Here is an 18,376-nt window from a genome sequence, read left to right on the forward strand (position 1 = left end):
GAAGATGCTGGTCTCTCTCGTGTGAGTCCATCTGGGTGGGGGCCTCCCATCTGCTCAAACACTCTCAGGCAAATAATACAGAAAACAGGACTTTATTTCAAGGGTCAGAGGTTATTTAAAATTATTTACAGTCATCGAAAATCACGTGAGGGGCTAGGCCCCAGCTCAGCTGAGAGGAAGGCCTCTTCTGCCATAGCCATCGAGGGCCTGAGGTGTTCACAAGAGGTGGGGCTGCCTGGTGAAGGTGGACTGGCCAGCCTGGGAGCTGAGGGGACCCATCTCAGCCAGGAAGGAGTCTGTCACCGGGCCTGCCTCCAGGGCCAAGCAGAGCCCACCCAGGAGCCTGGTAGACGGGAATGAGGAGAGTGATTACATGGGAGCAGGTCTGGTGGGGTGTGAAGGGCAGGGCCTGGCAGGGGCTGCATGGCCCCTAGCTCCACACGTCCAGGGAGTAGCGGCCCTTGGTCATCAGCTTCTTGACATAGTCCACAGCCTGCGTGTGCTCCATGGCCCCGAACTCGGCCACGATGTCGTAGAAGGTGTTCTGCACGTCCCTCGCCATGTTCCGAGCATCCCTGGGGGCAGGAAGGTGATGACGCAGGGCTGGGGAAGGGGCCGCCCCGGAAGGAGGCAGGGCCTTGCTTCATCCCCCTCACTCACCCACAGACGTAGATGTGGGCCCCGCCCTCGTGGATCAGCTTCCACAGATGTTCCTTGTCCCTTCTCAGTAGATGCTGCACGTAGACCTGGTGGGGGAGGCAGGCTGGTGAGGGGGGTCCCGGCCCCGCCCTCCCGCCCCAGCCAGCCTGCCTGCGGGCGCCTCACCTTGTGGGGCTGCTCCCGGGAGAAGGCCACGTTGAGCTGGGTGAGGGTGCCATCCTTGTGGAACTGGGCCAGCTCCTCGCGGTACAGGTAGTCTTCGTTCGATCGGCGGCAGCCGTAGTACAGCAGTGTCTCCCCGACATCCTTACCTGGGCAGCAGTGGGCCCCAGGTGAGTATGGGACCCCAGGACCCCGCGCCCCTCCTGCCAGGTCTGGCACTCACCCTGCTGCTGCAGCCAGGCGCGCTCCTGGATGAAGCCTATGAAAGGGGCCACCCCGGTGCCGGGGCCCACCATGATGACAGGCGTGGTGGACTTGAAGGGCAGGCGGAACTGGGACTTGCGCACGAACATGGGCACCAGGGCCCGGTGGCCGTTCTCCCCAGCAGGCTCCTTGGCTCGCAGCCAGCTGGTGGCCACACCCTTGTTGATTCGGCCAGACTTGGTCTCGTACTCCACGACCACGGCGCAGATGTGCACGGAGTTGGGGTGGACCTGGTGGGGACGGGTGAGTGAGCAGCCAGCCCCTTCCTCAGCGTTCCCGGGTCTCTCCTGCTCCTGGGCAAGTCCGATCTGTCACCCCAAGCCTAGTCACAGTGCTGGTCCCTCCTCCATAGCTCCCTCGGTGCCTAACCTTCACATGGCCCTTCCCAAGTAGCTTCCATGGCCCGCTCTCAGCCCCAGGCCCGGGGGACAGTCGGCCGGCAAGCAGACCAGCCTAGAGCTGACAGAGCAGAACAGAGCAGAGCAAGCAACCGGGCCCACCTTGGAGGAGGAGGCAATGGAGTAGTAGCGGGCCTGCAGCCGGGGCAGCAGCTCGCACAGGTGGTCGATGGGCGGCCTCAGGGACGGGTAGTCCTGGAGGATGGCCAGAATGTTCCTCCGGGCCTCCACCACCCAGCTCAGGTACAGCTCCTGGAAGAGGCACAGGTGAGAAGCAGGGGCAGTAACAGGGCCAGGATGGGGGGGGGCCCAGGAGCTCGGAGAACGGCCAGGTGGCTGGGGAGCAGGGGCTTCTGGGAAAGCAAGCAGGGAGGCCAGCCAGGCCCCGGGCCTTACCTGTAATCCCCCACCCCAGGTATGCCTGTGGGGTTTCCCCTTCCTCCTCCTCCTGGGGGTTTCTTTACCACCCCGCGGGCCGTGCGCCAGAAAGCCCCTCCCTGGCCTGGGACAGTGGGGCTGGGGCTGCCCCGCTCTGGGGTGGGGTGGGGGCAGGCGTACTTTGCCCTCGCCCGAGGAGGAGGCCATCTTGCGCAGGTGCTCCTGCTCGCTGGGGTCCGAGGCGTACTGGGCCAGCTCGTAAAGCACGTTGGTGCGGGGCGGGTTGGTGATGTCCAGGTAGTAGGTGAGGGCCGTGCGGTAGGAGGTGGGGCAGGGGAACGGGTGCTTCTTGTTGGACTCCTCTGCAGGGGGAAGGTAGGACCTGAGCTATGTGGTGACCACCAGGGCTGGGGTGCTCTACGGATGGCGGGCCTGGTGGGCCCTGGGAGTAGGGCTGGCTTGCCCCGGCACTTTCTTGGCCCTGGGGTCAAGCCTCAGGCTTCGGCCAGACCTTACGCTTCAGGCTGCGCCTAGTCTGTGTCCTGCCTGCCTGTGGGCTGGGCCTGTTGAGGTGGGTGCCCCCTGCCGGTCCAGCCCTGCTGTCAGCCTCTTCACCTGGTTCAGCCACATAAGTGCTCGGTGGCCCTGGCTGGTGCTTCTGCTCCAACCAGGCGACCAGAGGGCTTTACTGATGACCCTCCACCACCCCAGTCAGACTAGCGTAGGGAGCACGGGGGTGCAGGCTGAGAACGGGCGTCACACTCTGACCAGTCACTCCCCAGGGCCTGCTTGCTGTGATGACAAATGACCTGCTGCGAGGGCTGCGAGGGCTGCTGAGGACCCAGGAGGGCCCAGGGCAGGGCTCGGGGCTGCGGGGTTGGGTCTATGGGTGGTCTGTTGTCTGTGTTGAAGAGTCACATACCTAAGTCAAGGACACAGTCACGTGTGGGCGGCAGACGATGGCCACGCAGACACAGACAGCACCCAGACCAACAAGCGCAGTGTCCCTACCCCCTGGGGCCCTCCCGAGCCAGCACAGAAACCGGGCTCTGGCCTCACCCCTCCAGGTGCTGAAGCTACACGTCTCTCTGCCTGGGGGTCGCAGACAGGCACTGGGGGGGGTGGGGGGCAGGGAGGGGCAGAGGAGCTCCGACTTTTCTGGGAGGGTAAGTGCCGGGGCCGCCCCCAGCAAGATCCCACCTCTGCTGGCACAGAGGCCGTGCCCCTTACAGAGCGAGACCCACGTGGGTGTGCGCATGCATGCATGCAAGTACGCATACATGCACACACGCACATGCACACACATGCGCACATGCACACACACATGCATACACACACGCACACATGTACACACTCCCATCCACGCCCAGGGGGTGCCCACTCCTGGCATGACAGGCTCTGAGATAAACCAGCCCCCTTCTGTGCTACGTCTCTCAGGGCTGGTTCTAGAACTTCTGGGGTGGAGCAGGCAGCCAAGGTCACTGGGGATAGGAGCGAGCAGGACAGGAGCTGGGCCCCAGGCAATGGCCAGTGGGGGTGCAGGAGGGTTCACAGCAAGAGGCAGCTTGCTCCTCCAGTGGGGGGAGGGGAGGGTGCCCTTGATTCCTGGACTCACCATCAAGGTTGTTCAGGGACATGATGACATTCAGGTCGGCACCCAGGATCTCACCCAGCTGGTTAACGAGGGTGGGGTCGTTGGCGGGGTACACAGCAACGTGGTCCCCAGACTCATACCTAGGAGGGGGAGTGAGGCTTAGCACGGGGGCGCCGGCCGCCCTGACCGGGTCAGGAGGCCCAGGCGGAGGCTGGGGGAGCGGGTGGTGGGAGCCGGCACCTGATTTTGGAATCTGAGATGTCTAATTCCAGGTGCATGAGGTGGCGCTCAGTCCCCTGGTTCAGTTTCCGGTTGGTGGTAACTCCGGCCAAGAACGGATTCTTGGCATCGAAGGGCCTGGGTGGGGAGGAGAGAAGCTTGCTGATTGGCTGGGCCTCTGATCTGAAGCTCCCCATCCTCATGGAACGCTTCTGGCCCCACAAAACACAGGATGCCTCAGAGCTGGCCTGGGGCCTGTGGGCCTCCCAGGGCCACCCAGACACCTTACAGGACTGTCAAGGGCTTTCCCAGCCCAACCCAATACAGCACTCTCAACCCTACAAAGCAGGCAGAATGAGGTTATCAGGGTCCCCATTTCCAGATATGAAGCTAGCGGCTGGCCCCTAAAATATCCATGAGGTCCCTCACGCTCTCTGCCCAGTGTGGGGCTGAGTACAAAGGACTCGGGCCCAGAGGATGGAGCCACATGATGGCAGGTGCCCGAGTCCCTGACATGCTGTGTGGAGCACAGCGCCCCACGGCTGCCCCCCTTGCCTTAGGCTGTAACATGAACAAGGGGGAGCCTCTACGCCATAAAGTCTGAAATGCTGGGCCTTCCTGTCCCAGGAGGGCAACAGGGGATGGATGGGGCCGGGCTGCTGGTCCCGAGTCTGTGGTATAAGGAACTTCCTTCTGGGCTTGGCTCCCACAGGCCAGTCTGGGCAAGACTCGGTGGGAGACAAGATAGGGGCCCCAGACAGGAAAACGCGTTTTGGTATAAAAACTCCCAAACACGCGGTACATGCTCAGGGAACCTTTTGCCACAGATCGGCCTGGACAGAGCCTGACTTCGCTATGTCACTGCGCAGGAACAAACACAAGGACCCTGCCAGGCTGTGCACAAAACAAACTATCAAAGCAAATGAACAAACAGCAGATGCCAGGGTCCCAAAGGCCATGCCCTTGACTGCAGAGAATCACCTGGGCAGAGGGTGGGTCCCCAGGGCCCTACTCTCCCAGAATACCCCTCGGCTCTGGGCCCGTGTCCTCCTGGACAGTGGAGATGACAATGTGGGGGCCCCTGCCCACCCGTTCCTGGACAAGCGTGGTGACAAGGAGGCTTCAAGGGGTGGGATGTGGGAGGAAAGGTCCTTGGGGGTACACAGGGGCGCCCAGCAGGCGCTCTACTCACGGTTTCTGGTTTTCATAGCTCTTCAGGCGGCCCATCTCGCCAGAGTACACTTTGGCTGTGTCTATGTCTGTGTGGACCACGAGCTCATACTGGCGGATGCTGGAAAGGGGGACTGAGGGTGAGGCTGGGTGCTGGGTAGGGCTCGGTGCCGAGAGGAGGAAGGCTGCCCTTAGGGACTTAGAGTGTGGAGGAGACAATGCAGGGGTGTGAGCCCCCAGAATACAGCCATGACAACTGTGAAAGGAGGAGCCAGCCATGAGGAGGCAGGACAGAGCAGGAAAGGGGCTGGGTTCAGGGCAATATGAAGTCAGAGCCCAGCAGGAAGCCAGGCGGGCCTGGGGGTTCAGGTTTGGAAGTTTCGGGGGGTTCTGTGAGGAGGTCGAGAAGGCCCTTCCCGCACTCTGCATCTCTTCACACAAAGCTTGAGCTGCTTAGCCGGGGACCTGAGCCCCCCTCAGATTCCTGCAAACCTATCTCCTCACTGTATCCTCTCTGCACCCCACCTGCCAGGCCTCCCCACCAGGCGGGCTTCCCTTGGGCACCCACTCACCCACAGGCCTCCCACTGAGCTGCAGGGCACATACTCACTCACCTGGACTCCTCTCCGGTGGCTTCAACACCGAAGTGCTCACACACAGCCGGCCAGAACTGCTCTCGCCACGTGATGAAATCCTCCTCCAAGCTGAGGGGAGGAGAGAAAGAACCAGCCCAGGTGAGCGGGCTGCAGCAGCCGGGCTGGGGAAGGCTGGCTTCGTACACGCAGTCGGGGCACCGGGGTGGGCTGCCAGGCCTGCTTGACCCCTCTCCTTCACCCTCTACCAGAGCCCAGGGTCCGCTGCACTCTGGGCCACCCAGTGAGGTAAAACCAAGGCATCAGGAGGAATCTAGAAGATTCCCATCTGAGCTGGGCAGGCTGGAACAGAGCAAGATGGCCTCAGCAGTAGGGCTGTGGGGAGGGAGGGAGGTTCTCCATTCCTTGCTGTTGACTGTCACACTAAGGAGCTCTGGTGGTGTAGTGCCTAAGGCATTTGACTGCTAGCCAGAAGGTTGGCAGTTCAAACCCGCCAGCCACTCCGTGGAAGGAAGACTGGGCAATCTCCTTCCATAAAAATTTATCACCTTGGAAACCCAATGGGAGTCGTTATGAGTCGGAATTGACTCGATGGCAGAGAGTTTGGTTTTTGAGAGTTTGAATGTGTCACTGGGTTGCAGCAAGCTGACAGCCATGGCTTGGCTCTCCTCTTATGTCCTAGGGCCAACTCCCTAAACGCACGGCTCCTAGGCCCAGAGAGGCTGGGGGGATGAGCAAGGTGAAGGGGCGCAGTGTGCGGGGCAGGGTGGGCCACTCACTTCCCATCATCGTCTCCCATCCCGAGGTCAAAGATGCGCTGAGCTCCCAGCTGCTCCAGCCGCTTGTCCACGTACTTGCCCATTGCATTGAAGTGCTCGTAGGTCTTGTTCCCGAGGCCAAACACCTGCAGGGACAGGGTGGAGGGGTCGGCTGAGGCCAGGTCTCCAGTCTGCCCTGCAGTCCTTGGGGAGGAGATCACTTCCCCAGAGCACTAGGCAAGGTGCCAGGCAGCACCCACAGGCCTCTGCCAGACACCTGCCCTGTCACTGCAGCTGGGCCATCTTTGACCCTGGAAGCAGCTTTGTTAGGGGACCTGCAGCCCACCTAGTGTTCAGGGTCCCTGCTAGTCCTGGGCTGTGTGTAGCCAGCAGGAGAGCTGGTCACCCTGGCTTTCCTTGCCCAGACAAATCTGGTCACCCGGCCACACCCTTCCTGCCTTTAGTCTCCAGCCACAATAACCCTGGAAAAAACTTAGCCTGGGGACACCAGAGGAAAAGCTTTCTTATTCACTGGGGTCCCAGGGCAGAAGAGGACCCCCAAGTGCAGTGGTGTGGCTGGGGCTCCCACTCACGAGCTCCCCATCAGTCTCCTGTTCTGACATCTCTGCCTGCCCTGCTCGATCACGATACACAAAGAGCTGGAGCGCTCCCAGGGGAGGTGCAGTGCCCGCCATGCGCCTACAGGAAGCCACTAGAGGAAGGACAGGGTGACTCACCGCATACTTGACCCCAGAGAGGTCCACATCGGTCTCCTGCAGCCAGTCATAGAAGTCCTGGGCGTTGTCGGTGGGGTCCCCCTCCCCGTAGGTTGCCATGCAGAAAACTACCAGGGAGTTCTCGATCTCGGTCAGGCTGCTGAGGTCACCCTAGAGGGACAAGGACAGGGACCGACCACTGACCACGACGGAGCCTGCCCTGCTCAGGTTGGCCCCAGCCAGGGGCTGCAGATGGGTGAGCCCAGGCCTGCCCTCTGGCAGCTCATGACCAGCGATGCTCCGGGCATGGGGGCTTCAGGGTGAGGGAACCCATCCATCTGCCAGGAAGGTACAAGGAGGAGTCGGGAGGTCTTCAGAGAGGAAGCTGACATTTGAGCCAGGTTAGATGGACAACTAGAAGTTTGTGAAGGTCAAGGGCTGGGGGACAGGGTGTGTTCTGGAGGAATGGGAGAAGCCGAAATGGAAGGACAGCTGTGAGAGCCTGCAGTGAGGGCAGGGCAGATGCAGAGAACAGGCTGGGTGCCACCTCTTGCTGGCACTCAGGCCCCAGGAGAACCTTCATTCCACCAAGTTCCTGAGGCATGGCCTGGCACGGCCATGGATCTCACTAAAGTCTAACAAGTTGCTCATCCAACTTGAAAACCCATGTCCAGAGTTGGGCAGGTGGTAGTGCCACCGAGACCTCCAGGGCAGAAGGGCATGATGGACTTGGTGTGGGGGACAAGTGGCATATGTAGGTGGCAGCTGGCTCAGGAGAGAGCTGGTTCTGAGGACAGGATGTCTGGCGTGTCCTTCAGCTGCCCCAGTGATGACTGGCAATGACTTCCATCAGGGCAGAGTGGGAAGGCAAACCCTGGGGACTCGTCCCAGGACCACCTGCTCCCTGCTGCCCCCTGGATGCTAAGGGTCAAGTCTCCCTTTCCTGTCCACTGCTGCCATCTGCAGCCAGTAGCCTGGCTGTCACTCCTTTTGTCCTCCTGCACCAGAAGCAGGCAGGTGGCCTGCCATAAGTGCCCACACTTGGGACAGTCACAACCCCAGGAGAGAAAGGGCAAGGGCACCAGTGACAGGCGGGTGCGTGAGCTGGCCTCCAGAGCCCTCAGATGATGGCTGAGGGGTGATACAGGCCAGCTGAAGCAGGGACTGGGGCATCGGGGCTCAGTTCTGTGGACAGTCCTGAAGTGGCCCGGTGGGGAGGATGACTGCTTCACTTCAAGCTGAAGGTTCTGCGAGACCATCCAGTGCTTCTCCAAGACCATGAAGCCCAACAGCCTCATTTATGCACGAGGAAGGTGTGCATGGGGCGGAGATTCACCCAGGGTCATGTAGGCAGTCGGGGCACAGGGGGCTTAGGCCCCAGGTCCCCTGACTCCCAATCTTGTTTGTTGCTATTGTATTTTTGGGGTGGAGTGGGGGACGAAGTTCCTGAGACTCTACTTTTTCAAGCCTCACCCAAACCTCCAATTGCTCAGAACCAGTGAAGACCACAGCACAGAGAGTACCCAGAACCCAAAGCCAACAGCAGGGAGAACACCCAGGCTGGGCATGGGCACATCTCTAGGCTTGCTGGACCTGGGCCAGGGGTTCTTAAGGCCCTTTCACTTGGTGCCACCTATCTGCTAGAACAGATGAAGAGACCCATGCCTTCTGGCTAAATTTCAGCCTCTCCTCTATCGAGAGAAGAAGATCTTAATGCTTTAATGCTGACTGGCGGAGATATGAGGAGGGGGCCAGAGTGCTCGGGGAGCTCACCAGGTCGTACTCCTCGGGGTCTGCTGCCATGCCCCGCATCCCGTAGCGGTGGGCGTCCTTGGACAAGCGGTTGGCAAATTCCTCGGCGGTCCCCGTCTGGGATCCGTAGAACACGACGATGTTCCTCCCCTATGGAAGGCCAGACACAAGGAAGCCAGACACTCAGCAAGGAGCCCAAGGAGGTGCCCCAGAGGCTCCAGGGACACCACTGGCCAGGCGGGCAGGGGCCCTCAAGGGCAACCGCTTTGGTTCCTGGCTTCAAGTTCTAAAGCACTGCAGGGACTAGTGTCTCACTGCACAGCCGGCCGGAGTCCTCAGGGAAACCTTACTCATGCCGCGGGCCAAGATCACACTTTTTTGATAACGGGAAAAAATACAACATAATGTTTAGTAAAGAGAAAGTGACCAAATAGTATGCAGACTGTATAGTATAACCCAGTTTTGTTTCTACACAGGCAGACCTCGGAGACACCGCAGGTTTGGCTGCAGACCACCGCAGTAAAGAGAATGTTGCAATAAGGGGAGTCACATGACCCGTTTGCTTTCCCAGGGTGTAAGTCATGGTCACACTCTAGTGTAGTCTATGAGGTGTGTGACAGCGGGCTGAAAAGGTCTGAAGTATTGTGAGAATGACCAACACGGAACACAGGGACACAAGGTGAGCAGACGCTGTTGGTTCTCAACACAGCAGTCACAGACCTTCAATTAGTAAAAAAAAAAAAAACAATAACAAAGCAACGTCCGCCAAGCACATTCAGACGAGGTGTGCCTGCATGTATCACTCACACACACTCACATATCTATTTTGTTTACAAATACTCAAAGAAGAAAATGGCAAGAAATATGCCAAGTGTCTCTAAATGGGGAGTTATGAGTGAGGTTTTTCAAAATCAGCTTTTGGTTGATTATAAAAGTAATGCATGTTCTTTATCAAGGGTGTGGACAAGAGGGAAAGGTGTTAGGGACCAGCTCACAGGATCTGCACTCTGCCCTGCTTCTGCCCTGCCTTCGACCAGGAACCAAAACCAAGCCCACTGCCATGGGGTTGATTCTGACTCACAGCACCCCTAGAGGGAAGACACTGCCTCACAGGGTTTCCAAAGCTACAAGTCTTTTTCCCCCCACCCCCCCTCACATTGTATTGAAATATAATCTATGTACAGTGAAATACACAAAACTAAAGTGACATGGTCAATGCATTATTATTATTTTTTGCAGCATTCCCTCCCCTCTCCTCCCATCCCTGGTAAACAACCAAGAAAGTTTCCTTCCCTATATAAACTTTTCCTTGAATTTTTACAATAAGGAACTGTATCTGTCCCTCTGTGATAGATTTTTTCACTCAGCATAATGTCCTCCAAGTTCATGCGTGTTCTACAGTGTTTTGTAGATTCTACATAATTCTTTAGGGTTGCATAATATTCCATTGTGTGTATGTACCATAGTTTGGTTATCCATTCTGTTGATGGGTACCTAGGTCGTTCCCATCTTTTTGCTATTATGAACAGTGCTGCGATGAACATGGGTGTGCATATATCTGTTCTTGTCCTGACTCTCACTTCTTTAGGATTTGTTGTTGTTGCTGTTATTTGCCATCGAGTTGGACCCGACTCATAGCGACCCTTCCTTGGGTTTCCAAGGCAGTATCACTACGGAAGTAGATTGCCCAATTTTCCTTCCGAGGAGTGGCTGGTGGGTTTGAACCGCCAGCTTTCTGGTTGGCAGTCAGATGCCTTAGGCATATATACCTCGTAATGGGATTGCTGGGTCAAACCGTCAAGGCTGTAAATATTTACGGGAGCAGACCGCCTCATCTTTCTCCCACAGAGCTGCTGGTGGGCTCAAACCCACGACCTTTTGGTTAGCAGCCCAGTGCTTTAACCACAGCACCACCACAGCTCCTTGTGCCTCCTACAGCAGCTACTTAAAAAAGCCTCAAACTCCATTTCGCAGACACCCTTGCAGCTGGGTTCTGAACACAAATGTGGTCTAGCCGACTGGACGTGGGACTTGGAAGGCAGGAGGGAGGCAAAGGCCATCCTTCTGTCCCTTTCTGTTGACACGAGACTTCTGTGCAGCAGTGTTCTGGTGCCTGTTGTTGAGCTTCCTGGGCATTTCTGGTGGTGGTGGCAGCCAGACCGAGTTCTCACGGCCAGTTTCCAGCTTATAGGATGTTAAGAGGTGACTGCAGAAGTAGCTTCTGATCTCTGGACTGCCGCTACACACGGTATGTCCTGAATTCAACAGCTGGATTCAGAGGTAGCAGGTTCCCTGTGGCAGCTCAGTTGTATCCTGGAGACAGCCTGGAACCAGTTCCTTTTAGTCTGCCCAGCAATCTTATAAGCCTTTAATTTAAATCCTTTCCAGTTTAAAATGCCTAAAGTCGCTTCTGTTATTTTTTACTGAACTCTGACCAATACAGGGGAGCTCTGGTAGCGCAGGACCTAAGGCACTTGACTGCTAACCAGAAGGCTGGTGGTTCAAACCCACCAGCTGCTCCTCGGGAGAAAGATGAGGTAGTCTGCTTCCATAAAGACTGACAACCTTGAAAGCCCCATAGGGCAGTACTACTCTGTCCCATAGGGTTACTATGAGTTGGAGTTGCCTCGATGGCAGTAGGTTTGGTTTTGGTTTTGGTTAACTGATACAGGTATAAAGAATAAGATAAAACTTATAGATTACAATTGATTAAAAGTGTTCTTATTGAAATTTTCTACAAATCATTAAAAAAGATACTGCTAGAAAAACTAATGAATAGAGCAGAGAATGGTTATGATATCAGATTAAGGGAACAAAACAGGATAAAATAGTAGCTTAAATAATTACAGTAGCATCAAAATATATAAAGTGCATAGAAATAAACTTTATAAGAAATATGTAGGAGCTCTGGTAGCGTAGTGCCTAAGGCACTTGACTGCTAACCAAAAGGCTGGAGGTTCAAACCCACCACCCACTCCTTGGAAGGAAGGTTGGGCAATCTACTTCTGTAGTGATACTGCCTCGGAGACCCAAGGAGGGGTCGCTATGAGTCGGGTCTGACTTGATGGCAAATAACAACAACAACAACAACAACAACAACAAATATGCAGGAAATTACTGGCTGGTACAAAACCAGGTTCCAGCCAATGGAAAGCTATTCTGATTTTGGAAAGGAAGACAATGCACGATGATGTGAGTTCTCCCTGTGATCCCAATAACATTTCAGGCCTTTTTTCCCCCTACAAATCGATCCTAAAAGTCTACAGAAAAATAAATCTGAATCTATACAATGGAATATTGCTTGGCCATGAAAAGGAATGAAGTACTGATTCATGCCACAACATGGATGACCCTTGAAAACAGTATGTGGAATGAAAGAGGCCAGTTTGAAGGGATCACATACTGTTTGACTCCAGTTACTGGAATACCAAGAATAAACAACTCAATAGAGACAGAAAGTAGATTAATGGCTGCCTAGGACTGGGGAGTGTGGGGCTGTGAGTTAACCACTAACGGGCACACGTTTCTGTTTTGGGGGATGAAAATGTTCTAAAACTGATTGTGGCGATCACTGCACTGCACAACGCTGTCAATATATTAAAAGACTGAACTGTCCACTTTGAATGGGCGAATGGTACAGTGAGTGAGTTACATGTCAATGACGATGTTATCTGAAGAAAGCATATTCATAGGAGGTAACAGCCAGGAGTACTCTGAAAGGTAAGGGCAGTGGGGAGAGTGGGGCAGGGCCTGGCACTACCACAGTACACAGCATTGTTGTTGTTGGGTGCCATCAAGCCAGCTCTGCCTCACAGCAAGCCCATGTACAACAGAATGAAACCCTGCCCGGTCCTGTGCCAGCCTCCCGATCCTTGCTACACCTGAGCCCATCGTTGCGGCCACTGTGTCATTCATCTCGTTGAGGGCCTTCCCCTTCTTCGTTACCCTCCCCTTTACCAGGTGTGAAATCCTTCTCCAGGGAATGGTCCCTTCTGACAACATGACCAAAGTAGGTGAGATGAAGTCTGGCCATTCTCGCTTCCAAGGAGCATTCCGGCTGCACTTCCTCCAGGACGGATCTGTTCATTCTGGCGCTCCATGGTACTTTCAGTATTCTTCGCTAATACCACAACTCAAAGGCATCCACCCTTCTTAGGTCTTCCTTATTCACTGTCCAGTTTTCACATGCATCGGAGGGGACTGGAAATACCAAGGCTGGGTTAGGTGCACCTTAGTCTTCAAAGAGATATCTTTGCTCTTCAGCTCTTCAGAGAAGTCTCTGGCAGAGAAGCAGATGTGCCCAGTGCAATATGTCATCTGATTTCTTGACTGCTGCCTCCCTCGGTGTTGATTGTGGAACCAAGTAATATGAAATCTTTGACAACTTCACTGTTTTCTCCACTTATCGTGATGCTGCTGACTGGTCCAGTTGTGAGGATTTTCGTTTTCTTTATGTTGGGGTGTAAACCGTAATGTAGAATATAGTCTTTAACCTTCAACAGTAAGTGCTCCAAGTTATCTTCACTTTCAGCATGACAGGTGTATACACAGACAGCTAGATCCCATAACTAAAACACAGCCAATATGAAAATAGATTCAAATATATATGGATGTGTGGTGCAGGATAAAGATGGCATTTCAGACCAGAAGGGAAAAGATACACTGTATTACAGGTATTTAGACAAGTGTGTGAAAAAGAGAGTTCAACCCAGATCACACACCTTACACTGGGATAAATTCCCAATAGATCAAATATTTTAAATACAAAAAATGAAACCTAAAAAGTACTAGAAGAAAATATGGAACAATTCCTTTTTATCTTTAGGGTGGGGAATATCTTTCAAACTATGACTCAAAAGTCTAGAAGCCATAAAAGGAAAGAAGAAGAAAGTTAACTATGTAACTTTTACAAGCATAAACAAAAACAAAAACACTATAAGCCAATTCAAAAGACAAACTATTTAACTGGGCTCACATCACAAACCAGGGATTAATCTCCCTAATGATTTTAAGGTGTTCCTTGAGAAGGATCAATCAACAGAAAAATGGGCAAAATATTTGAATAGAGAATTTATGAAAGTAGAAAAATTAAATGCCACCTCATCATAGGAAAAGGAGCTCTGGTGGCAGAGTGCCTAAGGCATCTGCCTGCTCACCAGAAGTTGGTGGTTCAAACCCACCAGCCAGTCTGTGGAAGGAAGACTGGGCAATCTACTTCCGTAAAGATTTACTGCCTCAGAAACCCAATGGGGGTCGCTATGAGTCAGAATCAACTCGATGGCAGTAAGTTTGGTTTATCAGGAAAATCTGCTGAGTTTCCTTTATAAGAAAAATGCAAATAAAAATGCAAATTAAACCTACACTGAAAGATCATTTTTTAACCCAGAGAACTGGCAGAAATCCAAGCATTTGATAAACTGTTGGCAAGGCTGTGGGGAAACAAGTTTCTAATGAGAAGACTTGGGTAAGCCCAAGGGAGGGCAGTCTGGAAGGCTCCATCACAATCTCAAACTCACAGACCTTTTAACCCAACAATCCCACTTTTGGGATTTTTTTTCTCTATAGACGTATTTGCAAATGTACAAATTGATTCACATATTAATGCAGCATTATTTGGAAAAGAAAAGATCAGAAATATCCCATGTGCCCATCGTCAGTCAGGGCTGTGTTAAAACCCATCACAGTCCATCCCTATAGCGATGCAGTGGGATTTATGAAGCTACAAGAAGGAATGAGGAGGAATCTTTGCAATTCATATGGAAGGGTCTCCAAAATATATTAAATTTCAAAGAAAAAAGCAAGGTGTATCTAACAGTGTGTATAATATGCTACCTTTGGGGTTTTATTTTTTTTTAAAGAGTGTAAAATAAGAATCTATAGTTGTTTCTATTTGTGTCTGTAAATAAGCTCTTTCTGTCCATAGGGACTGGGTGATGGGGACAAGGATGCGAGAGGGCTTTTCATGGAACAGTCTGTTTTGGATTTTAACCAGATGAATGTGGTACCTACTCATACAATTAAACAACTGCACAGAAGCAAACTGAGTAGCAGCTGTACCTGCAGTGACCACAGCCATGTCAGAGTCCCACCTGCCGGTGGACAGAGCCTGCAGTGCGAGGGACGAGAAGGGAGGGGCTCTTCTTACATGTGGTTTGTTCAAGAAGGAAACATCCAAAGAACAAAGCAGACGTTCCCAGCGGCAGCAAAGCAGCTCTGGGCTTTGGTTACACAAGGCTGCTCACACAAGGGGTCCCCGCTGCCCTCTCCTGGCCGGAGGACGCCTCCCGTCTTGTGACCCTGGTCTTCTGCTGGACACCCCTCCATGGTCACCAGGAGCGAGACACGCTAAGAGCACAGACCCAGAACAAACTCACCGTCTTCTTCATCTTTTCCACGAAGCTGCTCTCTTTGACCGAGGAGGTCCTGAAAAACACAAGCGTGAGATGCAGGTGTTGTGACAGCACACTGAGGCACATTCCGCCTCTACCTCGTGCCTCTCCCCAGTGACTACATCAGCGGCTGGTCTCTGGTCCAGTATCAGAGCTGGAAGAAGCAGGGCCAGGGCTCCTAGGCCTCGTACCAGCAGCTTCTGGGCCTCCTGCAACATTAACACCTGCCTGCCCCCTGCCGACAGTTGCAAACCTGTTTGCCTCGAAGAAGAGTCAAAGTATTCACGACTGCTTCCCTCACCATCCCCAGCCAGTGAGGCACCACGGCCTCATCTCACAGCTCGCTGCCTTTAACTCCATCCTCCTCCAGTCCCTGCCTCACACAGCAACCAAACCAAAACCAAACCAAACTCACTGCCATCAAGTCAATTCCAACTCACAGCTACCCCCTTTGGGTTTCTGAGGCGGTAAATCTTTACGGTAGATTGCCCAATCTTCCTTCCACAGGGCGGCTGGTGGGTTTGACCCACCAACCTTCTGGTTAGCAGTCAAATGCCTTAGGCACTGCACCACCAGAGCTCCTTCATACAGCAACCAAAAACCAAACCAAACTCACTGCTGTTGAGTTGATTAGACTCACAGTGGCCCCTCCTTGGGTTTCCAAGGCGGTATCTCTATGGAAGCCGATTGTCCAGTCTTCCTTCTGAGGAGTTTGAACCGGCAGCCTTCTGGTTAGCAGTCAGATGCCTTAGACACTATGTCACCAGAGCTCCCTACACACAGCAACCAGGAGTCTCTAAAACAGTTTGACCATGCCGCTGCCCTGCTCCACGCTACAACCGTCTGTGGCTCCCATGGCCCTTCAGTCTGTCCGCAGCCTCTCCTGCCACACCCCTTCCTAAAAACCGGATGGACTGGCTTACACCCCACTCCCTAAAGGATAACTAAGGAGTCCTGGTGGCCTAGTGGTTAAAGAGCTCAGTTGCTAACCAGGAGGTCAGAGGTTTGAACCACCAGCTACTCCATGAAAGGAAGATAAGGCAGCCTGCTTTGGTAAAGATTACAGCCTTGGAAACCCAAGGGGGCAGTTCTACTCTGTCCTGTGAGTCAGACTCGACTCGAGGGCAGTGAGTTTGACCAGGTAGATGATAACCCTTGGGATCTGGTCCATGCCATGGCCTCTACCCAAAGCATTTGCACTCCACCCTTATCTGTTCCACTCTCAGGCCCAGCTCACATATCAGCTCCCCATTCGCTGCACTGGAGCCAAATGTCATTGTCCCCTTCTCTGTGTTCCTGGCACTTCTTACAGCCATGAGCTGGATCCACCCCTGGCAGATGGCTAGCACCACTGCCTGGCACATGACAGAGCTCAGGAGCGGCCTGGACTGGACTGATCGTCCACTCACTCTCCACTCCGCAGGGGCCAGCTTCTTGCCTCTTCCTTCCCTGCGTCCTGTCCTTTTCTTCTCTTGTCCTTGCCCAAGGCCTGCCGTGCCATCGAAAGAAGCCACTGAGCTTTGCCCGGGACTGAGTAAACGAGGCTAAAACTCCCGGTCTGTGACGGCAAGGTGGGAACATGGCTGCCTTTGTCTGGAGGGTGGGTCTTTAGGCTGTTTGACTCAGGGCCAGTGTGAATCAAGTGACAAGTCTGGACACTGAGATACATTTGCTTCCATTTAAAGTGACACCCTTAAAGGAGTGAAAGGCAAGCCACGATATCTGGGAGATGATATCTGCAATATACATGTATCTGGTAAAAAGATTTGAGAATGCAGAATTCCTACAAATCCATCGGAAAAAGAGGTAACCCAACAGAAAAACTGTCAACAGACTTGAACAGGCACTGTCTTAAAGGGAGCACCTATGGGGCCAAAATACATATGGAGAGGTGCTCAGCATTATTAGGTATCAGATAAATGCAAATTAAAACCACAAAGAGCTATACTATAACTCATTACAACAACTGAAATGAAAGACTAACACCACCACCAGCTATCAGTGAAGATATGAAGCAGCTAGCATGCCCACGCACTGTCGGTGGGAGTGTGACACGGCAGACCTACTCTGGAAAACTGTTTGGCAGAATTTTCTACAACAGAACTTGAGCTTATCCATGACCTAGCTTTTGACTCCTTGGTTACATACCTATCAGAATGCAAACATAAATGTGCCCCAAAAGACAGAATGTCCACAGCAACGTTAGACATGACAGGCCAAACAGGAAAACCCTAATGTCCATCGGCAGCAGAATGAGTCACTACACTGTGGGACAGTCCTACAGTGGGATGTTCTCCAGTGAAAAAGAATGAACTGTTACTACATATGACTGAATCGCACAGATGTGATGCTGAGCCCAAGAAGCCAGGTAGACCAGAGTCCATACTGTATGATTCCATTATAGCAAGTTCAAAAGCAGGCAAAGGTTACTTTACAGAAGTCAGGACAGGGGTTACCCTTCAGGGGGGAAGGGGCAGGAAGGGGATTTGTGGCGTTCTAGCACGATCTGCTTTTTGATCTGGGTAGTGATTACACACATCTGTTCACATGGTGAGAATCACCCACCTGGACAAAAAAAAAAAAAAAGTGAGATGTACTTTTCTGTAGATACTGTATATGACACAAAGTTTATATTTAAACTACACACATAGACACACATCTCAAAAGCCACTTTCTCTCGCTTCCCAGACTCTCGGCCTCTTAGGAAGCCCCAAGGTGGCAGGGATGAGCTGGGCTTCTAGAGTCAGGGAGACCTGGGTACCAATTCACAATGAGCTATTCTTCAGCTAGAAAGTGGGCATAACAGATCCCAGATCAGAGGTTTGTGCAAGGGTCCAATGGCCTAAAAAGATATCAAGGACCCAGCAGAGTGTGTCCTTACAGCTGGTGGCTGCTTTGACTGCCCTAGGAAGAGCTTCAGTCCATTACTGGCCATCTCACTGCCAGACCACAGCTGTGACGCAGGATCCAGGGGCTCTGGGTGGTCAGAGGGGTACCACCACAGAGTCGTCGAACGAGAGCTTGGTACAGAGGAACAGCGGTGGCTGTGTGCACATTAAGCAGGGCTTCAAACCAGTTCTTCCCAGTTTGGTGATGGCCAACAAAGCAAAATCAGAATCTGTAACACAGGTGGACTGGAGTGATAACCGAAAGGGGAAAAAGTACAGGCTGACGACCTAGAAACCTAATCTCCCTCTTGGAAAACAAGGGCAGCACGTGCGTGGCATAGCAACCACATCTCTTGACAAGCAGAGTCGGAAATAGTGGTGCCCTGCTCGGAGATGGCAGCCAATCATAGGGCTCTGACTGTGTCACTCCCACGG

At 53.4% G+C, this 18,376-nt stretch overlaps 1 protein-coding gene across 1 annotated transcript in view; it reads right to left on the reverse strand.

Moving 5' to 3' along the window:
* Window positions 1-430: 430 nt before the first annotated feature.
* The window catches only part of LOC103196502 (NADPH--cytochrome P450 reductase), a 36,269-nt gene continuing 18,323 nt past the window's right edge, over window positions 431-18,376 (reverse strand). The window contains exons 2-15 of the mRNA XM_007940248.2: window positions 15,039-15,087; window positions 8,686-8,814; window positions 6,934-7,083; window positions 6,218-6,342; window positions 5,460-5,549; window positions 4,868-4,966; window positions 3,697-3,813; window positions 3,478-3,596; window positions 2,043-2,224; window positions 1,587-1,736; window positions 1,046-1,316; window positions 826-971; window positions 661-746; window positions 431-575 (exon numbers count right to left, since the gene is read on the reverse strand). Of these exons, the coding sequence (XP_007938439.1) occupies window positions 431-575; window positions 661-746; window positions 826-971; window positions 1,046-1,316; window positions 1,587-1,736; window positions 2,043-2,224; window positions 3,478-3,596; window positions 3,697-3,813; window positions 4,868-4,966; window positions 5,460-5,549; window positions 6,218-6,342; window positions 6,934-7,083; window positions 8,686-8,814; window positions 15,039-15,087 (1,858 nt within the window). The remainder of the gene's footprint in view (window positions 576-660; window positions 747-825; window positions 972-1,045; window positions 1,317-1,586; window positions 1,737-2,042; window positions 2,225-3,477; window positions 3,597-3,696; window positions 3,814-4,867; window positions 4,967-5,459; window positions 5,550-6,217; window positions 6,343-6,933; window positions 7,084-8,685; window positions 8,815-15,038; window positions 15,088-18,376) is intronic.

The sequence above is a fragment of the Orycteropus afer genome, unplaced genomic scaffold (assembly GCF_000298275.1).
Source record: "Orycteropus afer afer isolate SDZICR_OR568_19922 unplaced genomic scaffold, OryAfe1.0 scaffold00006, whole genome shotgun sequence".
NCBI lineage: Eukaryota > Metazoa > Chordata > Mammalia > Tubulidentata > Orycteropodidae > Orycteropus > Orycteropus afer.